General features: G+C 42.1%; 1 protein-coding gene across 1 annotated transcript; it reads left to right on the top strand.

Annotated features, from left to right (window-relative positions):
- Positions 1-1,130: 1,130 nt before the first annotated feature.
- On the top strand, positions 1,131-24,131 carry MTHFD2 (methylenetetrahydrofolate dehydrogenase (NADP+ dependent) 2, methenyltetrahydrofolate cyclohydrolase). Its single transcript, XM_060027497.1, has 8 exons — positions 1,131-1,249; positions 15,624-15,808; positions 17,247-17,369; positions 18,009-18,161; positions 18,638-18,745; positions 19,819-19,911; positions 20,286-20,411; positions 21,736-24,131. The coding sequence occupies exons 1-8, from the start codon at positions 1,149-1,151 to the stop codon at positions 21,897-21,899; spliced, it is 1,053 nt and encodes a 350-aa protein (XP_059883480.1). The 5' UTR covers positions 1,131-1,148; the 3' UTR covers positions 21,900-24,131.
- The last annotated feature ends 457 nt before the right edge of the window (positions 24,132-24,588 follow it).

Raw genomic sequence — 24,588 nt, 5'->3', positions numbered from 1 at the left:
TCTGTAACAATTTTAGGGAATTCAATGGTTTAGGAAAATCACTTTATTCAATATTCAGACTTGCTAAGATTTATGAAGTGGTGTGTCTTCCTCAATGCGTCATATCTGAGGGCATATAATGTGTTTTTGTCCTATTACTGGTGTTAATTTTGATCACTTGTTTAAGGTGATGACTGTCAGGTTTCTCCACTGTAAATGTACCATTTTCTCCCTTTGCTATCTTTTTTTTTTTTTTTTTAATTTGGTTGCACCCGGCGGGCTCCTCAGTTGCGGCTCGCCGGCTCCACTGTTGTGGTATTTGAATTCTTACTTGTGGCATGCATGTAGGATCTAGTTCCCTGATCAGGGATCAAACCCCAGCCCCCTGCATTGGGAGCAGAGTGTTTTAACCACTGTGCCACTAGGGAAGTCCCCCCCTTTGCTATTAAAAAAATACTCTGTGGGAGAGATACTTTGAGACTATGCAAATAGGGCAGCCAGTCAGATGAAATACAGGTAGCCCAGTTTAATTTGAATTTCAGGTAACAGACGAATACCTTTTTAGTAAAGTATGACCCCTCCTCCCAATCCAAATTTAACTGGGCATCTTGTATTTTTATTGCAAGATCTGGCAACCCTATATGTAAATAACTTGGTCCTCATCCAACTTCACTCAGTTGTTTTGACATCCATTGATGATTCTCAATCAGTTTTTACTATGATTTTGCCAAATAGTCGTTTTCTAACTGCATCATTCTTCTACATTTATTAGTTGCTATTCCATCTGCCTATCTTTTTATCCACTCTTAAAGCGCCTGGCACACAGTAGGCACTCAGATATTTGGGCAGTGAATGAACGCGTTGGCCAGGCTTCCGTGACAACGTTTGGCAGGGGCTTGCCTTCCTCAGCCAGTCTCGGCAAGCTATCGAGCCTTCGGAACCATCCAGGGCCCCGCTCTTGGCGCTTTTTGCTCCAATCACCAGCATGGCTTTACTGGGCTTCTCTACGTTTGAAGGAAGACAACCGATCGGTTCCTTCAGCTCCAGCGGCCCAACAGACTGCAAGTGGAGAGCCGCAGGGACCAATGGGTGCCGGCAGGAGGTGGGGCCTGCCACGCGGCAGCGGTATAACTGCAGGGCCCGCGCGCGTTTGCCTCCCGGCGCTGGCCATGGCTGCAATGTGCCTCTTATCCACTTTGGCCATCCGGCTGCTCCGGCCGGCGCAGAGCTGCCGCCTCCACCATCGCCCCTTCCACCTCTCGGCAGTTCGGTAAGAGGGTCGGGGGGCTGGGTTAGCGCGGAAATCCGAGGGGAACCGAGCGCGGGGCCCGCCCGGGGACTCCCTTCATGAGCATCTCCGTCCCGGGAGGTGGTGGCCACCGAGAAGGGTGTGGCGGGGCGACGTGGCATCCCAGAGTGGCCGCAGCCTACCACCAGGGCGTTCGTTCGGCTGTGTGGGCTGAAATCGAGAGCCCGCCTTTCGGAGGAGCCGGCCTCCTGCAGGCTCCGGGCGTCGTCCTGTCTCAAGGCCAGTCCGCCGGCTGAACGGGGCCCACGGTGTGGAGCGGAGGTGCTGGCGGGCCCTGGGACTCAGCGACTTACCTGGGAGCATACGGAGGTCACCGGCCAGGGCCTGCCGGCCGCCCTTGGCCCTGATACCAAGAGCGGGAAAGCAGAGGAGATGTTTTGGCGAGCGTGGGGAAGAGTTGTGAGTGAGCAGCCTTCAGTGAGCCTTCCCGGGACCCTAGCGGCGGTGGGGGTTAGGGCGGAGCCTTGCTCGCCGGGTACCAGCACTTCCCTCCTTCTCCCGGTCGTGGGTGTGGCTCGCGCTGCTCTACAAGCTGCCCCTTTCCCTCCTAAGGGAATAAATGTGTTGTGGTCACCAGGACTTTCACTGCAGCCCACCCGGAGTCGGTCAGTGCCAGACCGAGTAAATTGAGGTGGTAAACGCCCGGGAAGAGAAAAGGGAAAGCTCTGTTTGCGTTTTCTTAGGGAGGTAATAAATATTTCCTGATTTTTTTGGACCTCAAATTCCTATTCTAAACCTAGGTTGAAGAATCTTTTTCTGGGGGGGGGGGGCGGTGGAGGGAGAGCTGTGATTTCGTTCCTTTAAGCTATGCACCCTCTTTCCCGTCAATCTTTAGAGCCTTTACACTGCAGAGACCTAAGCCTTGAAACAGCAGCCCCTTTATCCAGGCACTGTGCTAGGCTGTGCGAATTCAGAGATGGTAAAAGCGATTTTCTTTAGTGGAACTTCCATACTTGTCAAGAGGCAGAACACGTACATGTGGCAGAAAATGTAATTTCCTATCAGTGTAAAAATGCTATTAGAGACGTTTCCAAGGTGCTGTTGGAGCACAGAATGGGGATTAATGCGTTCTTGAAAGAAGACTTCAGAGGGGACATTTAAGGATTTTCTTAGTCTGACCCTGACCTGCCTTTCCAGCCCCATCTTTCATTACTGTCTGTTCTCTTCCCTCTTCCTCCCTTCCTGAGTTCTGGCCATATGTGCTTTCATGATTGAAGAGATTTATAAAAATACTCCAATTCCTTACCTAAAGAACTGGAACAGTTTGCTCACACTCTCCAGTAACAAATGCCCTGCTTTTGGGGCTTCCCTGGTGGTGCAGTGATTAAGAAGCTACCTGCCAATGAGGGGGACATGGGCTCAAGCCCTGGCCCGGGGGGATCCCACGTGCCGCGGAGCAACTAAGCCCGTGCGCCACAACTACTGAGCCTGCGCTCTAGAGCCTGCGAGTCACCACTACTGAGCCCACGAGCCACAACTACTGAAGCCCATTCGCCTAGAACCTGTGCTCTGCAAGAAGAGAAGCCACCGCAATGAGAAGCCCAGGCTCTGCAATGAAGAGTAGCCCCTGCTCGTCGCAACTAGAGAAAACCCGCGCGCAGCAACAAAAACCCAATGCAGCCAAAAATAAATAAACAAAATAAATAAATTTATAAAACACACACAAAAAATGCCCTCCTTTCACTTCCTTTTCTGAATGAAATGTAGGTTTCCACGTCTCTGAAGGCAATAAGTACATTTGGTATTCAGGGTTCTAATGTATTGCTTTGATTACTGCTAGCTGGTAAAATTAAAACATCCTTTAAAAAATATGGGTCTAAGGGCAAGACGGGAATAAAGATGCAGACCTGCTAGAGAATGGACTTGAGGATACGGGGAGACGGAAGGGTAAGCTGGGACAAAGTGAGAGAGTGGCATGGACATATATACACTACCAAATGTAAAATAGCTAGCTAGTGGGAAGCAGCCGCATAGCACAGGGAGATCAGCTCGGTGCTTTGTGACCACCTAGAGGGGTGGGATAGGGAGGGTGGGAGGGAGATGCAAGAGGGAAGAGATGGGGACATATGTATACGTATAACTGATTCACTTTGTTATAAAGCAGAAACTGACACTATTGTAAAGCAATTATGCTCTAATAAAGATGTTAAAATAAAATAAAATTGAACAGAAATGAAAAAAAAATATGGGTCTGCATATATTCCTTTTTATGGGGGGGGTAGTGTGAGAGTTTTCATGGTTAGAGAGATAGTACTGTAGTTTAGGCGACAATGAGGTAAAGGAAAAAATGGACTTTGGAGGCAGAAGTTTGTGTTTTAATTTTTTTTCTACTGTCCTCAGTCTCTTGTTCTGTATAACATGCTTATAATAGTCCCAAGGTAACTGAGAGTAATATATGTAAAACTCTAAGCAAAATATCTCCTGTTTCAGAGATGTTAGATCCATCCCCCTTTGTGTCTTTGTTCACTCATTACTGGTTCCATTAATTAGTAGATAACAGAACTCTTTTCACAATAAGTTGATCATGAATTATAAAATGCACCTGATATTAATTTTTCATGGAAAATTACAGTACTGTAAACTATTGAATTAGAAGGAAAGTGAAGATGCTACTGACTTGGATTTCAGTTTTTAATTTTATTTAGATAGTCCTTTCTAGTCTGTTGATGCATAATTTTATTGGAAATTTTTCTAAAAACATCTGTGAAAGCACTTCTAAATGTGTTAGCTAATATGGTTAATAAATTTTGGATTCCCCTTGGGACTGATCTCAGTTTCCATTTCCATTTATTTTGGGGTAGCAGTAACTTTATCTGCCCATTGGCAAAAAAAAAAACTGTTGGGAAATTAGGTAATGACTCCCTCTCAGGACTGTGTTTCACATTTGGCAGAGTTGTGGTATGCAGGCGAGGGCTAAAACACAGTTATGTTGTAAAAGATACTCGTTGCTTTGTGGCTTTGTTTTGGTTCTTATTACTCTTTGATTTCTTTCTTTCTTTCTTTCTTTTTAAGCAAATTGGCATAACATCCAGAAGTTGCCTTTGGAACTTGGAACAATGGATTCTCCCAGAACCCTGTGTCCTTAACTTTATTATATCATGCTTAGCCCAAATGTGCTGCTACCATTTTCTCTAAGTTTACTGCTTTCAAAAGGAACTTAAAAAACATTTTTTTAAATGAGCTTTTTAATGAAGTGCAATCTAAGTCCTATGCACTGATTATTTTCATAAAGCTATCCTTATGAGTGTATAAATAGATAAATATATCTATTGTATATTAAGGATGTGTGTGTGTATAAATTTAGCCAACAGAATTAGATATTAATTTTTAGTGAATATATATGCCTGGCACTTTATTTATTTATTTTCTATTTTTGGCCATGCCACGTGACACGTGGGATCTTAGTTCCCCAACCAGGGATTGAACTCCTGCCCTCTGCATTGGAAGCTCGGAGTCTTAACCACTGGACTGCCAGGGAAGTCCCCATATCCTGGCACTTTATTTGTTATTTCATTCAATATAAATGACTGTCCTAAGCACTTTTAAAGTAATCTTTCACTCTATTCTATTCCAGGGTTGGGAATCTATTTCTGGCACAGGGCAGGTATTACTATAATTCAAGAATGTTGGGCTTCCCTGGTGGCGCAGTGGTTGAGAGTCCGCCTGCCGATGCAGGGGACACGGGTTCATGCCCCAGTCCGGGAAGATCCCACGTGCCGCGGAGCGGCTGGGCCCGTGAGCCATGGCCGCTGAGCCTGCGCATCCGAAGCCTGTGCTCCGCAACGGGAGAGGTCACAACAGTGAGAGGCCCGTGTACAGAAAAAAAAAAAAAAAAGAATGTTGCCAGGGTATTTGTATCAGCAAAGCTGATTTTTATTTTATTTTATATTTTTTTAAGATTTTATTACAGTTCTCTTTTTTTTTAACATCTTTATTGGAGTATAATTGCTTTACAATGGTGGGTCAGTTTCTGCTTTATAACAAAGTGAATAAGTTATACATATACATATGTCCCCATATCTCTTCCCTCTTGCATCTCCCTCCCTCCCACCCTCCCTATGCCACCCCTCTATGTGGTCAAAAGCACCGAGCTGATCTCCCTGTGCTATGCGGCTGCTTCCCACTAGCTAGCTATTTTACGTTTGGTAGTGTACATGTGTCCATGCCACTCTCTCACTTTGTCCCAGCTTACCCTTCCCTCTCCCCGTATCCTCAAGTCTTTTCTCTAGTAGGTCTGTGTCTTTATTCCCGTCTTGCTCCTAGGTTCTTCATGACCACTTTTATTTTTTTTTAGATTCCACATGTGTTAGCATACGGTATCTGTTTTTCTCTTTCTGACTTACTTCACTCTGTATGACAGACTCTATGTCCATCCACCTCACTACAAATAACTCAATTTCATTTCTTTTTACGGCTGAGTAATATTTCATTGTATATATGTGCCACATCTTCTTTATCCATTCATCTGTTGATGGACACTTAGGTTGCTTCCATGTCCTGGCTATTGTAAATAGAGCTGCAATGAACATTTTGGTATGTGCCTCTTTTTGAATTATGGTTTTTTCAGGGTATATGCCCATTAGTGGAATTGCTGGGTCATATGGTAGTTCTATTTTTAGTTTTTTAAGGAACCTCCATACTGTTCTCCATAGTGGCTGTATCAATTTACATTCCCACCAACAGTGCAAGAGGGTCCCCTTTTCTCCACACCCTCTCCAGCATTTATTGTTTGTAGATTTTTTGATGATGGCCATTCTGACTGCTGTGAGATATCTCATTGTAGTTTTGATTTGCATTTCTCTAATGATTAATGATATTGAGCATTCTTTCATGTGTTTGTTGGCAATCTATATCTTCTTTGGAGAAATGTCTATTTAGGTCTTCTGCCCATTTTTGGATTGGGTTGTTTGTTTTTTTGTTATTGAGCTGCATGAGCTGCTTGTAAATTTTGGAGATTAATTCTTTGTCAGTTGCTTCATTTGCAAATATTTTCTCCCATTCTGAGGGTTGTCTTTTTGTCTTTCTGTCTTTATGTCTTTTGTCTTGTTCCTTTGCTGTGCAAAAGCTTTCAAATTTCATTAGGTCCCATTTGTTTAGTTTTGTTTTTATTTCCATTTCTCTAGGAGGTGGGTCAAAAAGGATCTTGCTGTGATTTATGTCAGAGAGTGTTCTGCCTAGGTTTTCCTCTAAGAGTTTGATAGTGTCTGGCCTTACATTTAGGTCTTTAATCCATTTTGAGTTTATTTTTGTGTATGGTGTTAGGGAGTGTTCTAATTTCATTCTTTTACATGTAGCTGTCCAGTTTTCCCAGCACCACTTATTGAAGAGGCTGTCTTTCTCCACTGTATATTCTTGCCTCCTTTATCAAAGATAAGGTGACCATATGTATGTGGGTTTATGTCTGTTTATGTCTATTTCTATCCTGTTCCCTTGATCTATACTTCTGTTTTTGTGCCAGTACCATACTGTCTTGATTACTGTAGCTTTGTAGTATAGTCTGAAGTCAGGGAGCCTGATTCCTCCAGCTCCGTTTTTCCTTCTCAAGATTGCTTTGGCTATTCGGGGTGTTTTGTGTTTCCATACAAATTGTGAAATTTTTTGTTCTAGTTCTGTGAAAAATGCCAGTGGTAGTTTGATAGGGATTGCATTGAATCTGTAGATTGCTTTGGGTAGTATAGTCATTTTCACAATGTTGATTCTTCCAATCCAAGAACATGGTATACCTCTCCATCTATTTGTATCATCTTTAATTTCTTTCATCAGTGTCTTATAATTTTCTGCATACAGGTCTTTTGTGTCCTTAGGTAGGTTTATTCCTAGATATTTTATTCTTTTTGTTGCAATGGTAAATGGGAGTGTTTTCTTAATTTCATTTTCAGATTTTTTATCATTAGTGTATAGGAATGCAAGAGATTTCTGTGCATTAATTTTGTATCGTGCTACCTTACCAAATTCATTGATTAGCTCTAGTAGTTTTCTGGTAGCATCTTTAGGATTCTCTATGTATAGTATCATGTCATCTGCAAACAGTGACAGCAGTGAAGCCCTTTTAAAGAAGTCATCCTCAACCCTAAATCTGGATTGGATTTGTAAATATTAACATGTTTTCAGTTCTTTAATATATCATGAGTATATATGAAATGCTCTTATATATTTTGTGCTCTGCTAGAATTATCATGTAAAATCGGGTAAATGCATTTGGTTTGCTATAAAATTGTGATATCTTCTTCTTCTTTTTTTTTTTAAGTGAAAGAAGGTTTATTCAGGGAGAAACACACTCACTAGACAGAGGGTGGGCCATCTCAGAAGGCAAGAGGCACCAGGGTATGGGGTTGTCAGTTTTTATAGGGGTGGGTAATCATAGGTTGATGAGTGGAAGGAGTATTCCACCTATTTGGGGGAATGGGTGGGGATTTCCAGGAATTGAGCCACTGCCCATTTTTTTACCTCTTATTGTCGGCCTTGGAACTGTCATATGGGTGTGTCATTTAGTGCACTGATGTGTTACAATGACCATATACTGAGGCTCAAGGTTTGGTGGAAGACAATTTGTCCACCATCTTGGACCTAGCTTGTTCTAACCAATTTATGTCATGTCCTTGGGCTATGTCATTCTTTTTTTTTTTTCCTGTACGCGGGCCTCTCACTGTTGTGGCCTCTCCCGTTGCAGAGCACAGGCTCCAGATACACAGGCTCAGCGGCCATGGCTCACGGGCCCAGCCGCTCCGTGGCATGTGGGATCTTCCCGGACCGGGGCATGAACCTGTGTCCCCTAGCATCGGCAGGCAGACTCTCAACCACTGTGCCACCAGGGAAGCCCCATGTCATTCTTTAAAAGGTTGTGCCCTGCCCCCTTCCTGTCTCATTCCCCCCTCAGAGATTTTACTCCCATAATCTTATGGAAAGCAGAGGGGCAATGGTCTGTCATCTGTAGCTGCTTCAGGGCTGAGTAGGGGCATCAACCCTGCCTGTCAGGGAGTGAAAAATCTCTGGATGCCTGATCTAGGGGCCCCAGGAGCAGGACGGCTTCTTGTTTTAAGTTGACATGAGCTGGAATCATTGCATAGCCATCATCTTGATGTGGAACTGCTTCTGTAGCCTCCCTATGAATCTTCTTGAAGATGAAGCTCTTTTGGAACAGCATCAGAGTACAATAGTAACTGTCTATAAATGACAAAAGACTTAAAAGGTTAAATATCTGATTACAGTGTAATTGATAAAGAAGCTTGGTTACTGTTGTGACATAGAACATTTTAAGATAACAACTAGAACTATAGCATTATACCAGGACATATCCAAATTTTAGAACCTTTACATAATTTTTAGAATGTCTATATTAATAACATTCATCCATACAGTATTTTTTAAATAGTTTTATTGCTCTTGTGATAATGCTGTCTATGTAACTTAACATACTAAATAATACTAGTTAAATATTTCTCTCTGAGATGCCTCAGGGGCCCTCTAAAACACCCCAAAGTTAGTTGAAAGTCAAAAGAACTTTAATTAAAATTTGACATTTGGGAAGTTTGTCAAAAAGTTTTAAAACACTTGATCAAATAAAATCATTGGTCACTATGAGACAATACTTATTTCTTAACCGAAGTGTCAAGAGATCTCAAAAGCGAATACAGATTAAAGGCAAAGAAACTCACACAATCTGTTATCAAAAACGGCATAACTTTTCAGTATTTTTTCATTCCTCACACGTTCTTTTACTGAAAACACATATCTTACCTTCCTTATAAGTTTTTTCCTCATTGAGTTACTCCCATAACTAAATTTGCTAACAAATTTGCAATACATATAATAAGGTCTAGTAAATCTAGGTAGAACAGAAGTATTCTTTCTTTAAGTAAGTTTTTTTTTAATTATGTATTTTTTATTTATTTATTTTTGGCTGTGTTGGGTCTTCGTTGCTGCTCTCGGGCCTTCTCTAGTTGCGGTGAGTGGGGACTACTCTTCGTTGCGGTGCGCAGGCTTCTCACTGCCGTGGCTTCTCTTGTTGTGGAGCACGGGCTCTAGGCGCGCGGGCTTTGTAGTTGTGACACGCGGGCTCCGTAGTTGTGTCTCACGGGCTCTAGAGCGCAGACTCAGTAGTTGTGGCACACAGGCTTGGCTGCTCTGCAGCATGTGGGATCTTCCCAGAGCAGGGCTCAAACCCGTGTCCACTGCATTGGCAGGCGAATTCTTAACCACTGCACCACCAGGGAAGCCCACAACAGAAGTATTATACTTAACATTGATGACTCTAAAGACATGTCTATATTAATCAAACCAACAAGCTTAAGCTACCTTCAATACCAGATATCAGTTTAGTACTGAATATTTTACAGATAACATGAACCTGAAGTTCATTCTGGCCAGATTACTTTCTATTTCTAAGTATTTGTATAAGCACTTGATTTTCTTTAAGTCAACTAAATAGAGCTCTTTTATGAATTAATTTTTGGCAATACCATACAGCTACAGCACACACATAGATACATACAAACATACAAACAAACACAGAAGCCTCATAGTTCCCATTCCAAAATTTTAGCCAAGAGTCACGTACAGCATCAGTCTATAAAGGAGGTTGGATTAAAATTGGGTTTCTGGCAGGTGGAACAAATCAAGCTCACTTGTCTAGATGGCTAAACCCTTTTTACTAATATTTATGGAAAAGATACTTAAGATTTTTTTTTTTTTTTGCAATACGTGGGCCTCTCACTGTTGTGGCCTCTCCCATTGCAGAGCATAGGCTCAGCGAGCCCGCTCCGTGGCATGTGGGATCTTCCCTGACCGGCGCACGAACCCATGTCCCCTGCATCAGCAGGCAGACTCTCAACCACTGCGCCACCAGGGAAGCCCGATACTTAAGATTTTTATTTGTCCATGACAAGTTCCAAATTATTTACCCCCTTTTTCAAAATTTGCATTTTAAAAAGATGGCAGAGATAAGGGTTCCTGGAAAAAAACAGGTAGGATATTTGCATCTCAAAGGCACAGGTAAGTTCCTCCTTTGTTTCCCCTTTGTTTAATACTTACAAGCCTCTTCAGATAAATAGGGAAGGTTTGGGGAGTGGTAAAAGGATTGTGAGTTTTGGATTTGTTTTTTGGAGCTACATCTCTGGTCCTGTAAAGACTACATTTGTAAAATTAGGACAGGTGTTTTTTTTTTTAAAGAATTGGGCGGCTACCTCAATGATATTGAAGGACTGCTATACATTTACCTATGTTGAGGTATGTTTTACTTTCCTCATTTAGTTTAGGGGAGAAGTCCTTCTGCCAAATTTCTATCAGGTATGGTTAGCTTAGTCAGACCAGTGGCCTCCCATTTTGGTACTCTATTTACAAACACTTCTGGTCATCCTCCCTGGGTTTAAGAAATTTTTAAATTATGGCCCTCAGTCAGGCCTTTGATCTGAGGCGGCTTGCCTACGGCCTCACGTGATTGCATTTTTAAAGGTAGCTGGACAATTTCTAGCCCACGTTTTTTTCTTTTTTTTTGGTCCATTCCATTCCTACCATGTAAGCACCCTCAGCTTGAATTTTATAAGCACACAGAGTGGAGGCATTCATGGCATTTCAGTGTCTGGATCTGTCCAGTCAAAGGCAGAGAGATACTGGGGTGCAGGGGAATGCAGAAGAAAGCAACCTTTAGTTCTAGAACTATGAACTAGTTTAACAGCCCATAGTTTAAAAGCTTAGATGGAGTGGAATGGAGATCTCCTCTCGCTGGGACTGAGGTAGATTCCTCTGACCAAGAGCAATTGTTTTTCTTGGTGGGTGCTATCTCTGTGAGGATCTCCAGCTTGGATTATTGTCGGGAATTTAGTGAGCAAGTCCCTTGCCAACAAGGGGAGGGAGCACTCAGGCATGAGCAGAAACTGATGTGCAAAGGTAAAATTTCCTAGCAAGCAGTTGAGGGGAGGAGTGAATCACTGGTTTGGGGCTTTCCATCAATCCCTGTTATTATACAGCTTGTGGAGGACAAGGGTCCAGGGAAATCAGTCACCACAGAGTAGGCGGCCCAGGTATCTAATAAGAAAATAACTTTCCTACCTTCCATGTCAAAGGTTACCCGAGGCTTCTCCGGAGAAATGACCAGGTGTCCTTTGGGAGCCAGGGAGGGTCCCAGGCCCCATCAGTCTTCGATCCTCTTGGCCATCATTGCTTTGGGAGCTCCGAGTCCCCTTCGGGACTGGGAGCAGTTCTGCTTCCAGTGACCCTCTCATTCACACTTAAAACAGATGCTTTTTGGCAAGATAGTGACTCTGATCCAGCATTCCTGGATCCTGTCCTCACCATGGGTCTTCGCAAGGAATGGTAACCCTGAGGTGGTGCAGTGGTTAGGGCTGCTGCCAATTGCTCTGCTTTTTGCTGTTGTCCCTGAATCCTTTTTGCCTCTCTATTGTTAAATACTCCAAAGGCCAAATCCATGAGCTGATTTATGGGGGTCTGGTGTCTCCAGCTCCTCGGATGCGGCATCAGGGGTAAATGGTCTGGAAGACTGTCCCCCCTCACAATTGGGGGAGATAGGAGTTCACGGTAGACCTCTCGGGGAGGTGGACTCATAAAGAGATCATCTAAAACATTTGGCTCCTGTGAAGAAGGCACTTTGAAAGGGGTGTGAGCCAGGTACACCCGGCAGTTCTTTAGACCTGGATTATGGAATAGAGTCATGAACATTTGGATGTATGGGACTTCCCCCCATTTACCTTTCCTTTTACAAAATAGGTCCAGTTGCAAGATGGTATTGTAATTCAATGACCCAATTTTTTTTTGGCCAGATCACTTCGTCCCCTAGTTTGTACTGGGACCATACAGTATTGCAAAAGAAAATTAATTTTTTTCTTAAACCATCCTGTCTAAATTTTCCCCAGTTAGTTAATATGCATCTGTAGCAGGGAGAGCCAAATCAGACTACATGTTGGATCTGTTTCATTTACTTTATCTTTTTATTTATTTATTTGATGTTTATTTTTACTTTTATTTTTGGCTGCATTGGGTCTTTGTTGCTGCGTATGGGCTTTATCTAGTTGCGGCGAGCAGGGGCTAGAGCAGGGGCTACTCATCGTTGCAGTGCGTGGGCTTCTCATTGCAGTGGCTTCTCTTGTTGCATAGCAAGGGCTCTAGGCGCGCAGGCTCAGTAGTTGTGGCTCAGGGCTCTAGAGCGCAGGCTCAGCAGTTGTGGTGCACTGGCTTAGTTGCTCTGCGGCATGTGGGATCTTCCCGGACCAGGGCTCAAACCCATGTCCCCTGCATTGGCAGGCAGATTCTTAACCACTGTGCCACCAGGGAAGTCCTGTTTCTTTTACTTTAACCTTTGCTTTCTGCTGCTTTTTTCACTAAAAGGATACTGTCTATACATAATGGCCTGCCTTGGGGAACCCTGCCCCTCTGCCTGAATGTTAAACCAAAGTGCCTTTGTTCAGGGAAACATCCAGTCCCTGTTCCACTTGTGGATGGCTACAAGAAAGAAGAAATTAACACGTCCCCTCCCCGAGACTGGCCATTCCAGGTGATATTTGCAGAACTTATGGCCTTTTTACTTTATTTCCTCATCTCCTTCCCTTCTCTGTGCTATAAAAGAAACTGGCATCCAAACCACGGTAAGATGGTTATTTTGAGACTTTAGTCTGCCATCTTCTTGGTTTGCCGGCTTTCCGAATAAAGTCGTATTCCTTGTCTCAATACCTCATCTCCCATCTGTTGGCCTGTCGTGCAGCGGGCAGGGCGAGCTTGGACTCGGTAACACATCCTAGCAGCGAATCCTTCGGGATGCTTGTAGTTGCCCCCATTTTTTTATTGGGATGTCCTGATAAGATGGGAGTCTGATGGATACCGGCCAGGTGGTAGTTATTTGTCCTGACATTCTCCTAGTGTCAACAGTGGGGTCCCTGTGAGCACCCGAAATCTGCCTGGTTGGTGAGCCTGAGTAGGCCCTTTGGATTAGTCAAGGAAAGGAACAAAAGCCAGTGGGAGAAAAAGCAACCAGAGTCCCAGGGCCTAAATCCTTCAGAGAGGGAGGGAGGAGACCTAGGCCCTGAGCCAACTAAATGGATTAACTTTATCAATTAAACAAAAGAAAAACAAATAGAAGGGTAGGGCTGAAGGGCCACAAGGCAGTGATAACAATACAAGGTAACAGCTCCCCTCAGGATATGGTCCTTTTGATGTTGAGGAGGGCTTACCTCTCCACAGAAGTAAAGGAGGCAACACCCAACGTGCTGGCAAAGCCAGCTGGGAGGCTCAAGGATCAGTAGACAGTCCAAGAAGTCAGGAGAGAAGGAGGATAATAAGAGAAATCCAGGACAGAAGGGAAGGTGTACAGCCATGATGCTTCCTAAGAGAGATTTGTAAGCCTGCTGAGAAAGGTGCTCACCCACTACCTCCGCTGAGGGGTTGATAAAGTCTGCTTGGGACCCCCACAAGAGAAGTGCTTATGCACACTTCTGCTCAGGGGTGTCTGTGTGATATCTTCTCAATACTTCAAAAGATGCAAATACAAATTAATGTTTAATATAAGGTTTAGATATAAAATTACTGCATTATATCTAAGACATTGAGATTTGGTTTAAAGTAGATATTTAATCACAGTGCAACTGAAAAGCAGGCATTGAAGGCTTAGACCATTAAAGCTTTAAAGTTTTTAATTAACAGTGGCCTTGAGAATTAATTATATCTGACCATACAAGATATCCAGTACCTTGATGTTATCCCTGAGAATTAAATATGTGCTATAAGGGGAAATAGATTGTTTCAGTGTTTCAAACAATTGTATTCTTCATTGGTGTTGAGGTTGGAGCATTCCTTATGACACTGGGAACAAAGATCTAACGGGAAAGTCTTGTTTTCAGTGAGGTGTTTTTTCTTTTTCTTTTTTTTTAGATTTAATTAATTAATTTTTGGCTGCTTTGGGTCTTCGTTGCTGCACATGGGCTTTCTCTCTAGTTGCTGTGCGTGGGCTTCTTATTGCAGTGGCTTCTCTTGCTGCGGAGCACGGGCTCTAGGCGCGCGGGCTTCAGTACTTGTGGCTTGCGGGGTCTAGAGCGCAGGCTCAGTAGTTGTGGCGCATGGGCTTAGTTGCTCCGTGGCATGTAGGATCTTCCTGGATCAGGGCTAGAACCCGTGTCCCCTGCACTGGCAGGCAGATTCTTAACCACTGCACCACCAGGGAAGTCCCCAGCGTGTTTTTTCTTAAGGAATAGATGCTTGTCCTACTTTAAATAATGGGAACTTTAAGCATATCTGTGGAAATAAGAAAACGAGGAATCTTACATGTTGGAACCCAGGAAGAGCTGTTCTTATTGTTCTTACTAATTCTTATTGGGGAGAGATAGGCTTTCAGAGATTTGAATATGTTTTTGGGAACTGAAGGTTCTTCTAGGTCTGAGTTTTCTCATTGTCTCACCCCCAACAAGCAGTTTCTCATCCCTGTGGTTCTAGCGTGTGAATGTAGTTCAGAGAGGAGCGTTTACTGGTCCAGTTCACTACTACCGCTCCCGGTGAATAAACTTTTGCACCAGCCAGACCACTGGCCAGCCTAGAAATTGTTATTCTTGGCGTCAGATACTTACTCCTGGTGTGTCAGCTGTGGATGGGGCACTGGGGTCTCGGGGTAGAGCACACTGCCACCTATGAGATGGAATCGCCTTAGTCCCCCTTCCAATCCCTGTTCTTCCTCAGGAAAGTCTTTTCCAGGAGTGGTTGTAGGGAGTGGTAGGTATTTGAGGTTTGTCTAGCATATTGCTTATTGGTTTAACTGCATAGCATAATTTATATATTTAAACGCACGTATAAATTAAAAGCCAATTCACTAACTGGGAATGTAGGACGTACATGACATCCCTAGTACTTATTCATCTTATAACTAGAAGTTTGTACAGTCATCCCTCAGTATCTGAAGGGGTTTAGTTCCAGGAACCCCCAGGATACCAAAATTCCCAGATGGTCAAGTCCCTTATATAAAATGGCATAGTATTTGTATATAACCTCTCCTCCCAATATACTTTAAATCATCTCTAGGTTATTTATACCTAATACCATGTAAATGCTGTGTTAATAGTGTAAATACAATGTAAATAGTTGCCAGGTGCAGGGCAAATTCAAGTTTTGCTTTTTGGAACTTTTTGGAATTTTTTTTGCCAATATTTTCGACCCATGGTTGATGAATTCTCAAATGCAGAACCTGTAGATAGGAGGGCCCACCATGCCTTTTGACCACCTTCCAATTCCCCCTCCCCCACCTCCTGAAGTTTTGGGTATTTAATAACACTTTTGTAGCCTGACCTTTACTCTTTACAAGGATTCAAGCTATTTGTTTTTGTGATTCTATCGCCTTCTGCAGAAATGAAGCTGTTGTCATTTCGGGAAGGAAACTTGCTGAGCAGATCAAGCAGGAAGTGCGGCAGGAGGTGGAAGAGTGGGTGGCGTCAGGCCACAGACGGCCGCACCTGAGAGTCGTCCTGGTTGGTGAGAATCCTGCAAGTCACTCCTATGTCCTCAACAAAACCAGAGCAGCTGCCGATGTGGGTATGTGTCACTCTCAGACCCCGACTGCTACATTGAGACTTATCTGAGGCAAACTCTACTGCACTTTATGATTCCTTTTTCCGATTAGAAAACCCAGGCAGAGGAGGCTAATGTGATTGAACTGTATCCAAATATTTGTCATAAAGAAATCAGGCTGTCTATTGGGGAGGCTTATAGACTAGGATAGCAGGAGTATGGTTGGTATTCTTGGTGTCTTCTGGAATGTAATCTAAATTCTGTTCTAGTCTAACATTTGATAGGTGACCTTGAACACAGTTTACATCTGCTTTCCTTGAGCAATAATGAGTCTGAATGAGGTGTTTGAGCATTTGGTTGAGGAGACCTCAATGATGTGGCGTAGAACACAGTCATGGATTTGAAGGAAATGACTCTGACTTCTTTGAAACAGCCTTTGATTTCTCCACCAGTTGGTTCCAAAGCCAATTAAATCAGCAGTTTAGAAGTGGTTGGAGATTTGAGTGCAGAAGGCACAGGTCTGAGTGATGGGAGGTTTGTGTTCTAGGTCTCGCTATACTGCAGACTCTGTGTGGCCACAGACCAGAGGTGGGTAGGCTCAGCTGTGCCGTTGCCGGCTTATCTGTGGGTCAGTGGTCTGAGAACTGTGTGCCTGCCCTTCTGAAGGGCTGTAAAACCACTGGCGTGTCTGGCCAGTGTTACTGGACTGTGAGCCCTTGGTATACTCTGTTCTTTATCACTGAGGAATGAAGCCTCCTGCCCTTTTCATTGAAAGACCTTTAGAACCTCTAGAAAATAGTAAGCCATGGCTTTCTAAGACATTGGGATGGGAGGTAGTGTGATACAGTGGAAAGAACATGGACTTTGGAACTGGAAAGATTGTCACCAGCCAGCTTGTGTTTCAATTTCACTGAGCCTTGTCTATAAAATGAGGTTGATGAGGATTATGTAGTATGATATATAGACAGTATCAAGCTAGGGGGAAGGGTAAGCTGGGACAAAGCGAGAGAGTGGCATGGACATATATACATTACCAAACGTAAAACCGATAGCTAGTGGGAAGCAGCCGCATAACACAGGGAGATCAGCTAGGTGGTTTGTGACCACCTAGAGGGGTGGGATAGGGAGGGTGGGAGGGAGGGAGACGCAAGAGGGAAGAGATATGGGGATATATGTATATGTATAGCTGATTCACTTTGTTATAAAGCAGAAACTAACACACCATTGTAAAGCAATTATACTCCAATAAAGATGTTAAAAAAGAAAAGAAAAGAAATTATCAAGCTAGTATTCTTTAGTGTTTGTATTTGGGAAGTTACTTAAGTTTACTTGTGAGCCGATTCAAGCTTTCCAGCTACCAGGGTGGGTGTGATGATAAAAAGCCTCGCTGGTAGCATGGCAGACAATGTAGCATTGTCTCAATAAATGCGTCTTTTTTTCTTACCTTGAAATTTTCTTATAGGAATCAACAGTGAGACAATTGTGAAACCAGCTTCAATTTCAGAGGAAGAACTGTTGAATTTAATCAATAAACTAAATAATGATGATAACGTAGATGGCCTCCTTGTTCAGCTGCCTCTTCCAGGTGAGATTTGGACACCACCATTTAAAATGATTTCTGGGGATTTCCCTGGTGGTCCAGGGAGTAAGGCTCTGTGCTCCCAATGCAGGGGAGTTCGATCCCTGTCAGGGAACTAGATCCCGCATGCCGCAACAAAGATCCCGCATGCCGCAACAAAGATCCCGCATGCTGCAACTAAAGATCGCGCATGCTGCAAGGAAGATCCCGCATGCTGCAACTAAGACGCGGTGCAGCCAAATAAATAAATATTTTAAATGATATCTGAGGAATGGAGAGTCTTGTTTACTTTATACAACTGGTCCCTTGTGTGGATTTGATATAAAGTGGAGGTAAACTCAAGAGAGAGAGTATGTTATTAGATATGGGACAGACCTACTCAGAATACCAATTACTCCTTGATTTGATATTGAGGTCTTAAAGCAAAGGACCGTGGAAGGAAGCAGTTGTACAACAGGACACTGGCTTTGATCTTGGCATTTGGCTTTGCTCGATGTGTGTTCCTTATATGCAGATGAAGAAATAAGTCATGGGGGCGAGCTGTAAAAGCGGAATAGGTTTTTGTGGCAAACCAGGTAAGCTGGAGTCAAGCAGTGCTAACTACGTAACAGTGACTTAAGACCACCGCTCTGATTTCTTTTTCAGAGCACATTGATGAGAGAAAGATCTGCAATGCTGTTTCTCCAGACAAAGATGTTGATGGCTTTCATGTAATTAACGTAGGGCGAATGTGTTTGGACCAGAATTCCATGTTACCAGCTACTCCATGGGGTGTGTGGGAAATAATTAAGCGAACTGGTAGGTATATCCGTCTCAGTATTATCAAGGCAGTACTTACAAATGGTAAAAATTCATGCAAAGAGTGGAAACTCCCACCCCACAGCCTCTAGTCCTGCTCCCCAGAGCCTAACTCCTTTAGCAGTTGCCTACAACTGTTTTTGCTGTTTAATCCAGAAACTTCTGAGGGAAACTTAAGCTTTAATAGTGGTGACTGTGCACACTCATAACATTTTGCAGCTTTTAATGTTTTTAAAAGCTGCAAAATGTTTTAAAAGCTTTTAAAAGCTTTTAAAAGCTTTTAAAATGTTTCCTTTTAGCTTTTGCTCTGTGTAGCGAGTGACAGTCCAGTTGACTGATGAGGCAATAAGCTTAGTGAATTCCTTCATTATCACAATTAGAGTCACATCCTAGGCCATCAGCCTTCCTTTTCCTTAGGTGCTCTTTCTAAGATAATTAGGCACTATCTTAAATGCAAATATATTTATTTTTCATAGGTATTCCAACCCTGGGGAAGAACGTGCTTGTGGCTGGAAGGTCAAAAAACGTTGGAATGCCCATTGCAGTGCTGCTGCACACGGATGGGGCGCACGAACGTCCCGGAGGTAAGGGTTTTACTCCCAGGGATGAGTCCTCTTCTCCCTTACGAGAGACAAGAAACGCTTGAGAGACTGCCCTGTGGATGTTTGGAAGTGTTAACTTTGTTAAACTTTGTTTTTGTTGTAATTTTGTTAATAGGTGCTTGGGGAGTAATCTTTGTAGGAGAAGCTGTATTCAGTGTCACTTGAAAGTTCATTTATATTCACTAGTATGGAACTAGTTCAGAGATAGATATGCCTCAGAAATTTGAGTTTTGAGTATAAGCATGGTTGTAGACAATTAGAATTTCCAGTTATGGCTTTGATAGTTGGAGCTAAGATGTAGAACTTATTCAAAGTTAGTGTCCTGTTCTGTGCCATTTGGTAGAAAAAAATCTTAGACCAATGCAAAGGATTGAATTGATATTACTGTAATGTGTCATCATTGTGTCAAGTTCTATTTGAGAAAAAGCTTCAAATCAGAGTTAATGTGATTATCATAATATGACTATACATGATTATATCAGAAATAATGTCAAAACTAAATATTTCCAGGTATCTTTCAGCACACGTTTAAGAAAAATCCTTGAGTAATCCTAATGATATTTTGTTTAGAAAGACTGTTAAATAGGATAAGGAATAAATCTAAAGATGTATGACTCCAAAGGGTGGAGCTAGAACTAACAGGTAAAAGTTACAAGAAATTGAGTATTTGGTTTTTTGTTTGTTTGTTTGGGTTTTTTTTGCGGTACGCGGGCCTCTCACTGCTGTGGCCTCTCCCGTTGCGGAGCACAGGCTCTGGACGCGGAGGCTCAGCGGCCATGGCTCACGGGCCCAGCCGCTCCGCGGCATGTGGGATCTTCCCAGACCGGGGCACGAACCCCGTTTCCCCTGCATCGGCAGGTGGACTCTCAGCCACTGCGCCACCAGGGAAGCCCTGAGTATTTGTTTCTTTTAAAAAAGGACAAGTGGCTGCCCAGAAAGTATGGCACAGGAACTGTCAATTATTTTTTCAGAGATGTTGAATTTCTGGCATGTTTTGCCTAGTTGAGATCTCATCCAATCCCAGCTTTGATTCGGAAATATTTTTTAACTCATAGGTGATGCCACTGTCACAATATCTCATCGATATACTCCCAAGGAGCAGCTGAAGAAACATACGGCTCTTGCAGATATTGTGGTCTCTGCTGCAGGTAAGAGCACCAGGGAAGGGGCGGGAGCACGTCTCCTCAGAGGGTGAAGATGGGACTCTCATCTTCGAATTTGCCTGCTGCACTGCCGTTCCATTCATTATTCCCCTAGGATTGATAATGTGAGCTGCTTACAAACATGAGGAGAGAGTCGTGGTTGGAATACTGATTTTTGGCATTCCATTATAGATTTGATGGATGAATGTTTTTTCTACAGCCTGTTTACTATATGAAGTTTAAATGTTTCCTTTGTTAATAGTTGTTATAGGTTTTTGTAAAACAAGCTAATTCGTTCTTCCAGGTCTCTTGAAATTGAAAGTAGATAAGAATCTTATCTAAGAATCTTCTAAACCGATCATTCCTATCTCCATCTCTAGGCATTCCAAATCTGATCACAGCAGATATGATTAAGGAAGGAGCAGCTGTCATTGATGTGGGAATAAACAGAATTCAAGATCCCATAACTGCTAAACCCAAGTTGGTTGGAGATGTGGATTTTGAAGGTAAATGGTATAATTTTTTTTAAATATAAAAGTCAATAAATACTATCGTTATTGGACATTTAGGGCAGACTATTTTAACTTTTAAAGTTATGTTACCTTGGTAATACCATTTAAAATGCTTTCCATGAGATGTGGATTTTGAAGGTAAATGGTATAATTTTTTAAAAATATAAAAGTCAATAAATACTATCGTTATTGGACACTTAGGGCAGACTATTTTAACTTTTAAAGGTATGTTACCTTGGTAATACCATTTAAAATGTTTTCCATGAGAATTAATTAAGAAAAATCTTTTTAACAATTACAGTCATTCTAGAATTATTTTAGGTGTTTGTATCATCAAATTATGGAGAACAGATAAAGAGTTTTCAGAGAATTGTTTTGTTTTTTTCCGCTTAGGTCTATTTTATAATTAAAACAACTTCAAAACTTTTAACAAGTCTGAAAATTTAATGAAGTGATATTCCTAAACTATTGAGTCTCCTAAAAAGTGTTACAGATTTCTCATTTTCATACTGGGAGGAGAGATCACAGACCTGACATGTTAAAAGTATGGGACAGAGCCAAATTGCTAAAATTTTGGAATTTGCTAGTAGATTTCTCCTTTCAGTTCTGATTTTATCTGAATTTTATGCCAATAATCCTATTTCTAGCTTTCTGTTTCTTCTAAAGCAGTCAGACCCAAGCCTAGGTATCTAAGTATTTTTCCCTTTAGATTGGAGTAAAAAAAATCTTACTTTTTACTTTCCAGAAAATTACTTTGCTTGATGCTTTGGGCAAACAGTATAGTTAAATAAATAGGATAAAATTAAGAAAATATTGTAGGCAGGTATTAATTGAAGTAATGCTTATTATTATTATAGTTACACTTCCCATACAGTTAACCTACTGAGATGTTTCTTTTTAAGTTGATTTAATATGGAGGAAAAGTATGGCTGGTAAATTATAGGTTATTTAGATATATTCACTGAACAACTCTGCTTATTATATGTGTGTTATTGATTTATTTATTTTTGGCCACTCCACACAGAATGCGGGATCTTAGTTCCCCCACCAGGGATCGAACCCGCGTCCCCTGCAGTGGAAGAGCAGAGTCCTAACCACTGAGCTGCCCGGGAAGTCCCTATATGTGTGTTATTTTATATTAGTATGTTCAAAAGCCTTTACTCTTGAGTAATGTAGCTGTGATTTTTTAAATGAGTTTGAGGCTTATGAAGATGCTTATGTATTTTATTGCTTTTTCTTTGAATGCTTCTTCCATGATAAAGTACATACAGTTCCTTTGCCATAATTAAAGCAGTCTGCCTGTCTTATTTCTATGTAGGAGTCAGGAAGAAAGCCGGTTACATCACTCCAGTCCCTGGGGGTGTTGGTCCCATGACAGTGGCAATGCTAATGAAGAATACCATTATTGCTGCAAAAAAAGTGCTGAGGCTTGAAGAGCGGGAAGTACTGAAGTCTAAGGAGCTTGGAGTAGCAAGTAATTAACTAGTGCGTCTTCTGTGTCATGAACAGCACGCCAAGCTAGTTCACGAGGAAAACCAGGCCAATAGAAATGCAATATTTATTCTACTTAAATGGTTTAAAACAATGCTTTCTATTTATTTGTAAGCTTAAATGGGTGGGTGTTTGCACACATAGCCCTGCAGTTACCCACCAGGGAACATGCCACTATCGTGCTGGGTCATGGGATCCAGCCAAGAGAAGCCATTAACCTACTGATTAACAGGGGGACACTGTCACACTGAGAATGGCTGCCTAACTTTGTCAACCACTTCGGTTAAATTTGTCTTTATTAGGAGGACAGCTATGCTTACCACCATACCACCAACGCTGCACAAATTTGTCTTTTCTACGATTGCATTTCCCAAGTGCTATTCCAATAATGAGTTGATGCTCACTTTAGGTTCCAAACCTTTTGAGTTCAACTGGTCAAACCAAAGGAAAAATGTTGCAAGAGAAAATTAGGGAAAAGGTAAAAAAGAAAGAAATGATGGTAGTTGAGTAGAAAAAAAATTACCCTAATTTAATATATGTATTGATTGATAACCAGAAGAAAAACTACATGTTAATAGTCTCCTAAGCTGTCATTTTGTAGCTTAGTCATTGGGAAAATGTTTGGGGTTGTTTCATTTGCTATTAGCTCTCGTTTTATGTTCGTTACCATCCCTGAGGTTTCCCCATTTTTAGTTTTCTAGGATTGAAAGGCTTATTTTATAAATTATTCATGTGTGTTGTCATATTTGACTTTCCTACATCCTTAAACTTCACTGTCAAATTTTTATACTGTTGGGGGTGTCTGTATGGTTTCTTTAGTGTATCTTGAAACCTGTATTTGGAAAACATAACTTGGGCTTAATGATCATTAGGGCAGCTTGTATAAGTGTGCAACTTACTTTTCCACCAAAGAACTGTCAACAGCTGCCGGCTTTTCTCTGATGCACCTGTTGGCTTTTCTTGATTGATTTTTGAGAACTTGAGTTAATACTGAATTTAATCAGACTTTCTGATTAAAGGACTTTTTCCCTTCATTTTGTTTTTTTAAATAAAACACTTCTGACTGGTATAGAATGAGTTTCTGAAATACTGTATCTTTCTGCTACTATCTTGTTGTGACCTAATTTTTCTCATTGGATGTAATCAACCTAAATATTCCTATATTTGGTAATACCCAATCCAATGCCTTAAACAAATTGGTTTAAAGAGCTGTGGAGAAATCAGCCTAGTCCTTTTAATCTTACATCCCCAAAGGTTGTGCCAAGCCAGGAGTTTAATGTGTAAGATTCATTTAAGTGGTTAGTCTTGTTCTGATTATTTTCTAAACCATATGTTCAATTTACACAGGACTTCTTGATGTGCTTTGCCAAGCCCCCCCGCCATATATATAAATTTTTTTCGTGTGTCTGTGTTTAAAGCATTAGTTTGATTGCACAGATTGAAAGGTATTTGCTGTGGCACATTTGCAGCGAGGATAGGTCCAGTGTATTCTGCTCAAGGGCTAGGTATTTGGCTTTCATGCAGGCAGAAACAACTCCTGTTCCAGGCAGCTTGAGGCAGAGAGGAAGGAGAGCAATGCAGAGCTGACCTTCTCCCCCTCCTTGTTCATGTGCCGCCTTTATGCTTTTTCTTATACATTTATTTATTTTATTTATTTGTTTTGGGCTGTAGTGGGTCTTCGTTGCTGCGCACGCTTTCTCTAGTTGTGGTGAGTGGGGGCTACTCTTCATTGCAGTGCGTGGGCTTCTCATTGCGGTGGCTTCTCTTGTTGTGGAGCACGGGCTCTAGAGCACAGGCTCAGTAGTTGTGGCACACGGGCTTAGTTGCTCCGCAGCATGTGGGATCGTCCCTGACCAGGTATCGAACCCATGTCCCCTGCATTGGCAGGTGGACTCTCAACTACTGCGCCACCAGGGAAGCCCGTCGCCTTTACGCTTTTGATAGTTTTCTGGAGATGAAGAGGGGTGATAGTTGCTAGAGATATTTTTGCAAGTGAGGTGTAGTTCCTGTACATCAGCCATGCGTGCTGACTCACCCAAATTATTAAACATGGAGCGAGACGAGCAGACAGGATTAAGTTTTATTGAACTGTAGTTACAAGTTATTGTTACTGCATGGAGAAGTACCAATATGTCAACCTATTAAAAGCTATAGAAATTAAAATGTTCATGTGTATGTGTGTGTGTGTGTGTGTGTGTGCGTGTGCGTACAAAATGCAAATGACAGGCAATGTGAAAATTACGGTGATCAGTTTACAACAACAAAAAATTAACATTCTAGTTTTCCAGCTTGTTTGATTAATCAAGCACATTTACTCCTGAATCCACAACATTTCTACAATTCAATTTGGACAAAATGCTATTGGAAATCAGCCAGTTTTTAAAACTGAAATGTTAAGGGTAGATTGTTAGCTCTCCCAAAATTGGTGCAGATGAAGACAAAGAATTTATACTTAAGCTCAGGCAATGGTTCTGGATTAGTGAGCAGCTAATTAATTCTGCTGCTCTCAGTAGAAGTGGTGGAGGTTTAGAGCTTTACCTCATGGCAGTATCCTTGGAAGGGCGTTCTGAGATTTAATTTAATAAACACTGAGAGCTTTCTATGGACCAGGCACTGTACTGGGTCTGGGGATTATAGAGGCAATTAACTGTCCCTGTACTCAAGGTGGTTAATGATCTAG

This window comes from Delphinus delphis, chromosome 12, assembly GCF_949987515.2.
Source record: "Delphinus delphis chromosome 12, mDelDel1.2, whole genome shotgun sequence".
Taxonomy (NCBI): domain Eukaryota; kingdom Metazoa; phylum Chordata; class Mammalia; order Artiodactyla; family Delphinidae; genus Delphinus; species Delphinus delphis.
The sequence above is the reverse complement of the archived record's forward strand: the minus strand, read 5'-3'. Positions and strand labels throughout refer to the sequence as shown.

Excerpts from the sequence above, each read along its gene's own strand:
- MTHFD2 (XM_060027497.1), top strand. The coding sequence starts at position 1,149 with ATGGCTGCAATGTGCCTCTTATCCACTTTGGCCATCCGGCTGCTCCGG. Across the intron at positions 15,809-17,246 it reads CAGAGCAGCTGCCGATGTGG|GAATCAACAGTGAGACAATT; the intron begins GTATGTGTCACT and ends ATTTTCTTATAG. Across the intron at positions 18,746-19,818 it reads GGCGCACGAACGTCCCGGAG|GTGATGCCACTGTCACAATA; the intron begins GTAAGGGTTTTA and ends TTTAACTCATAG.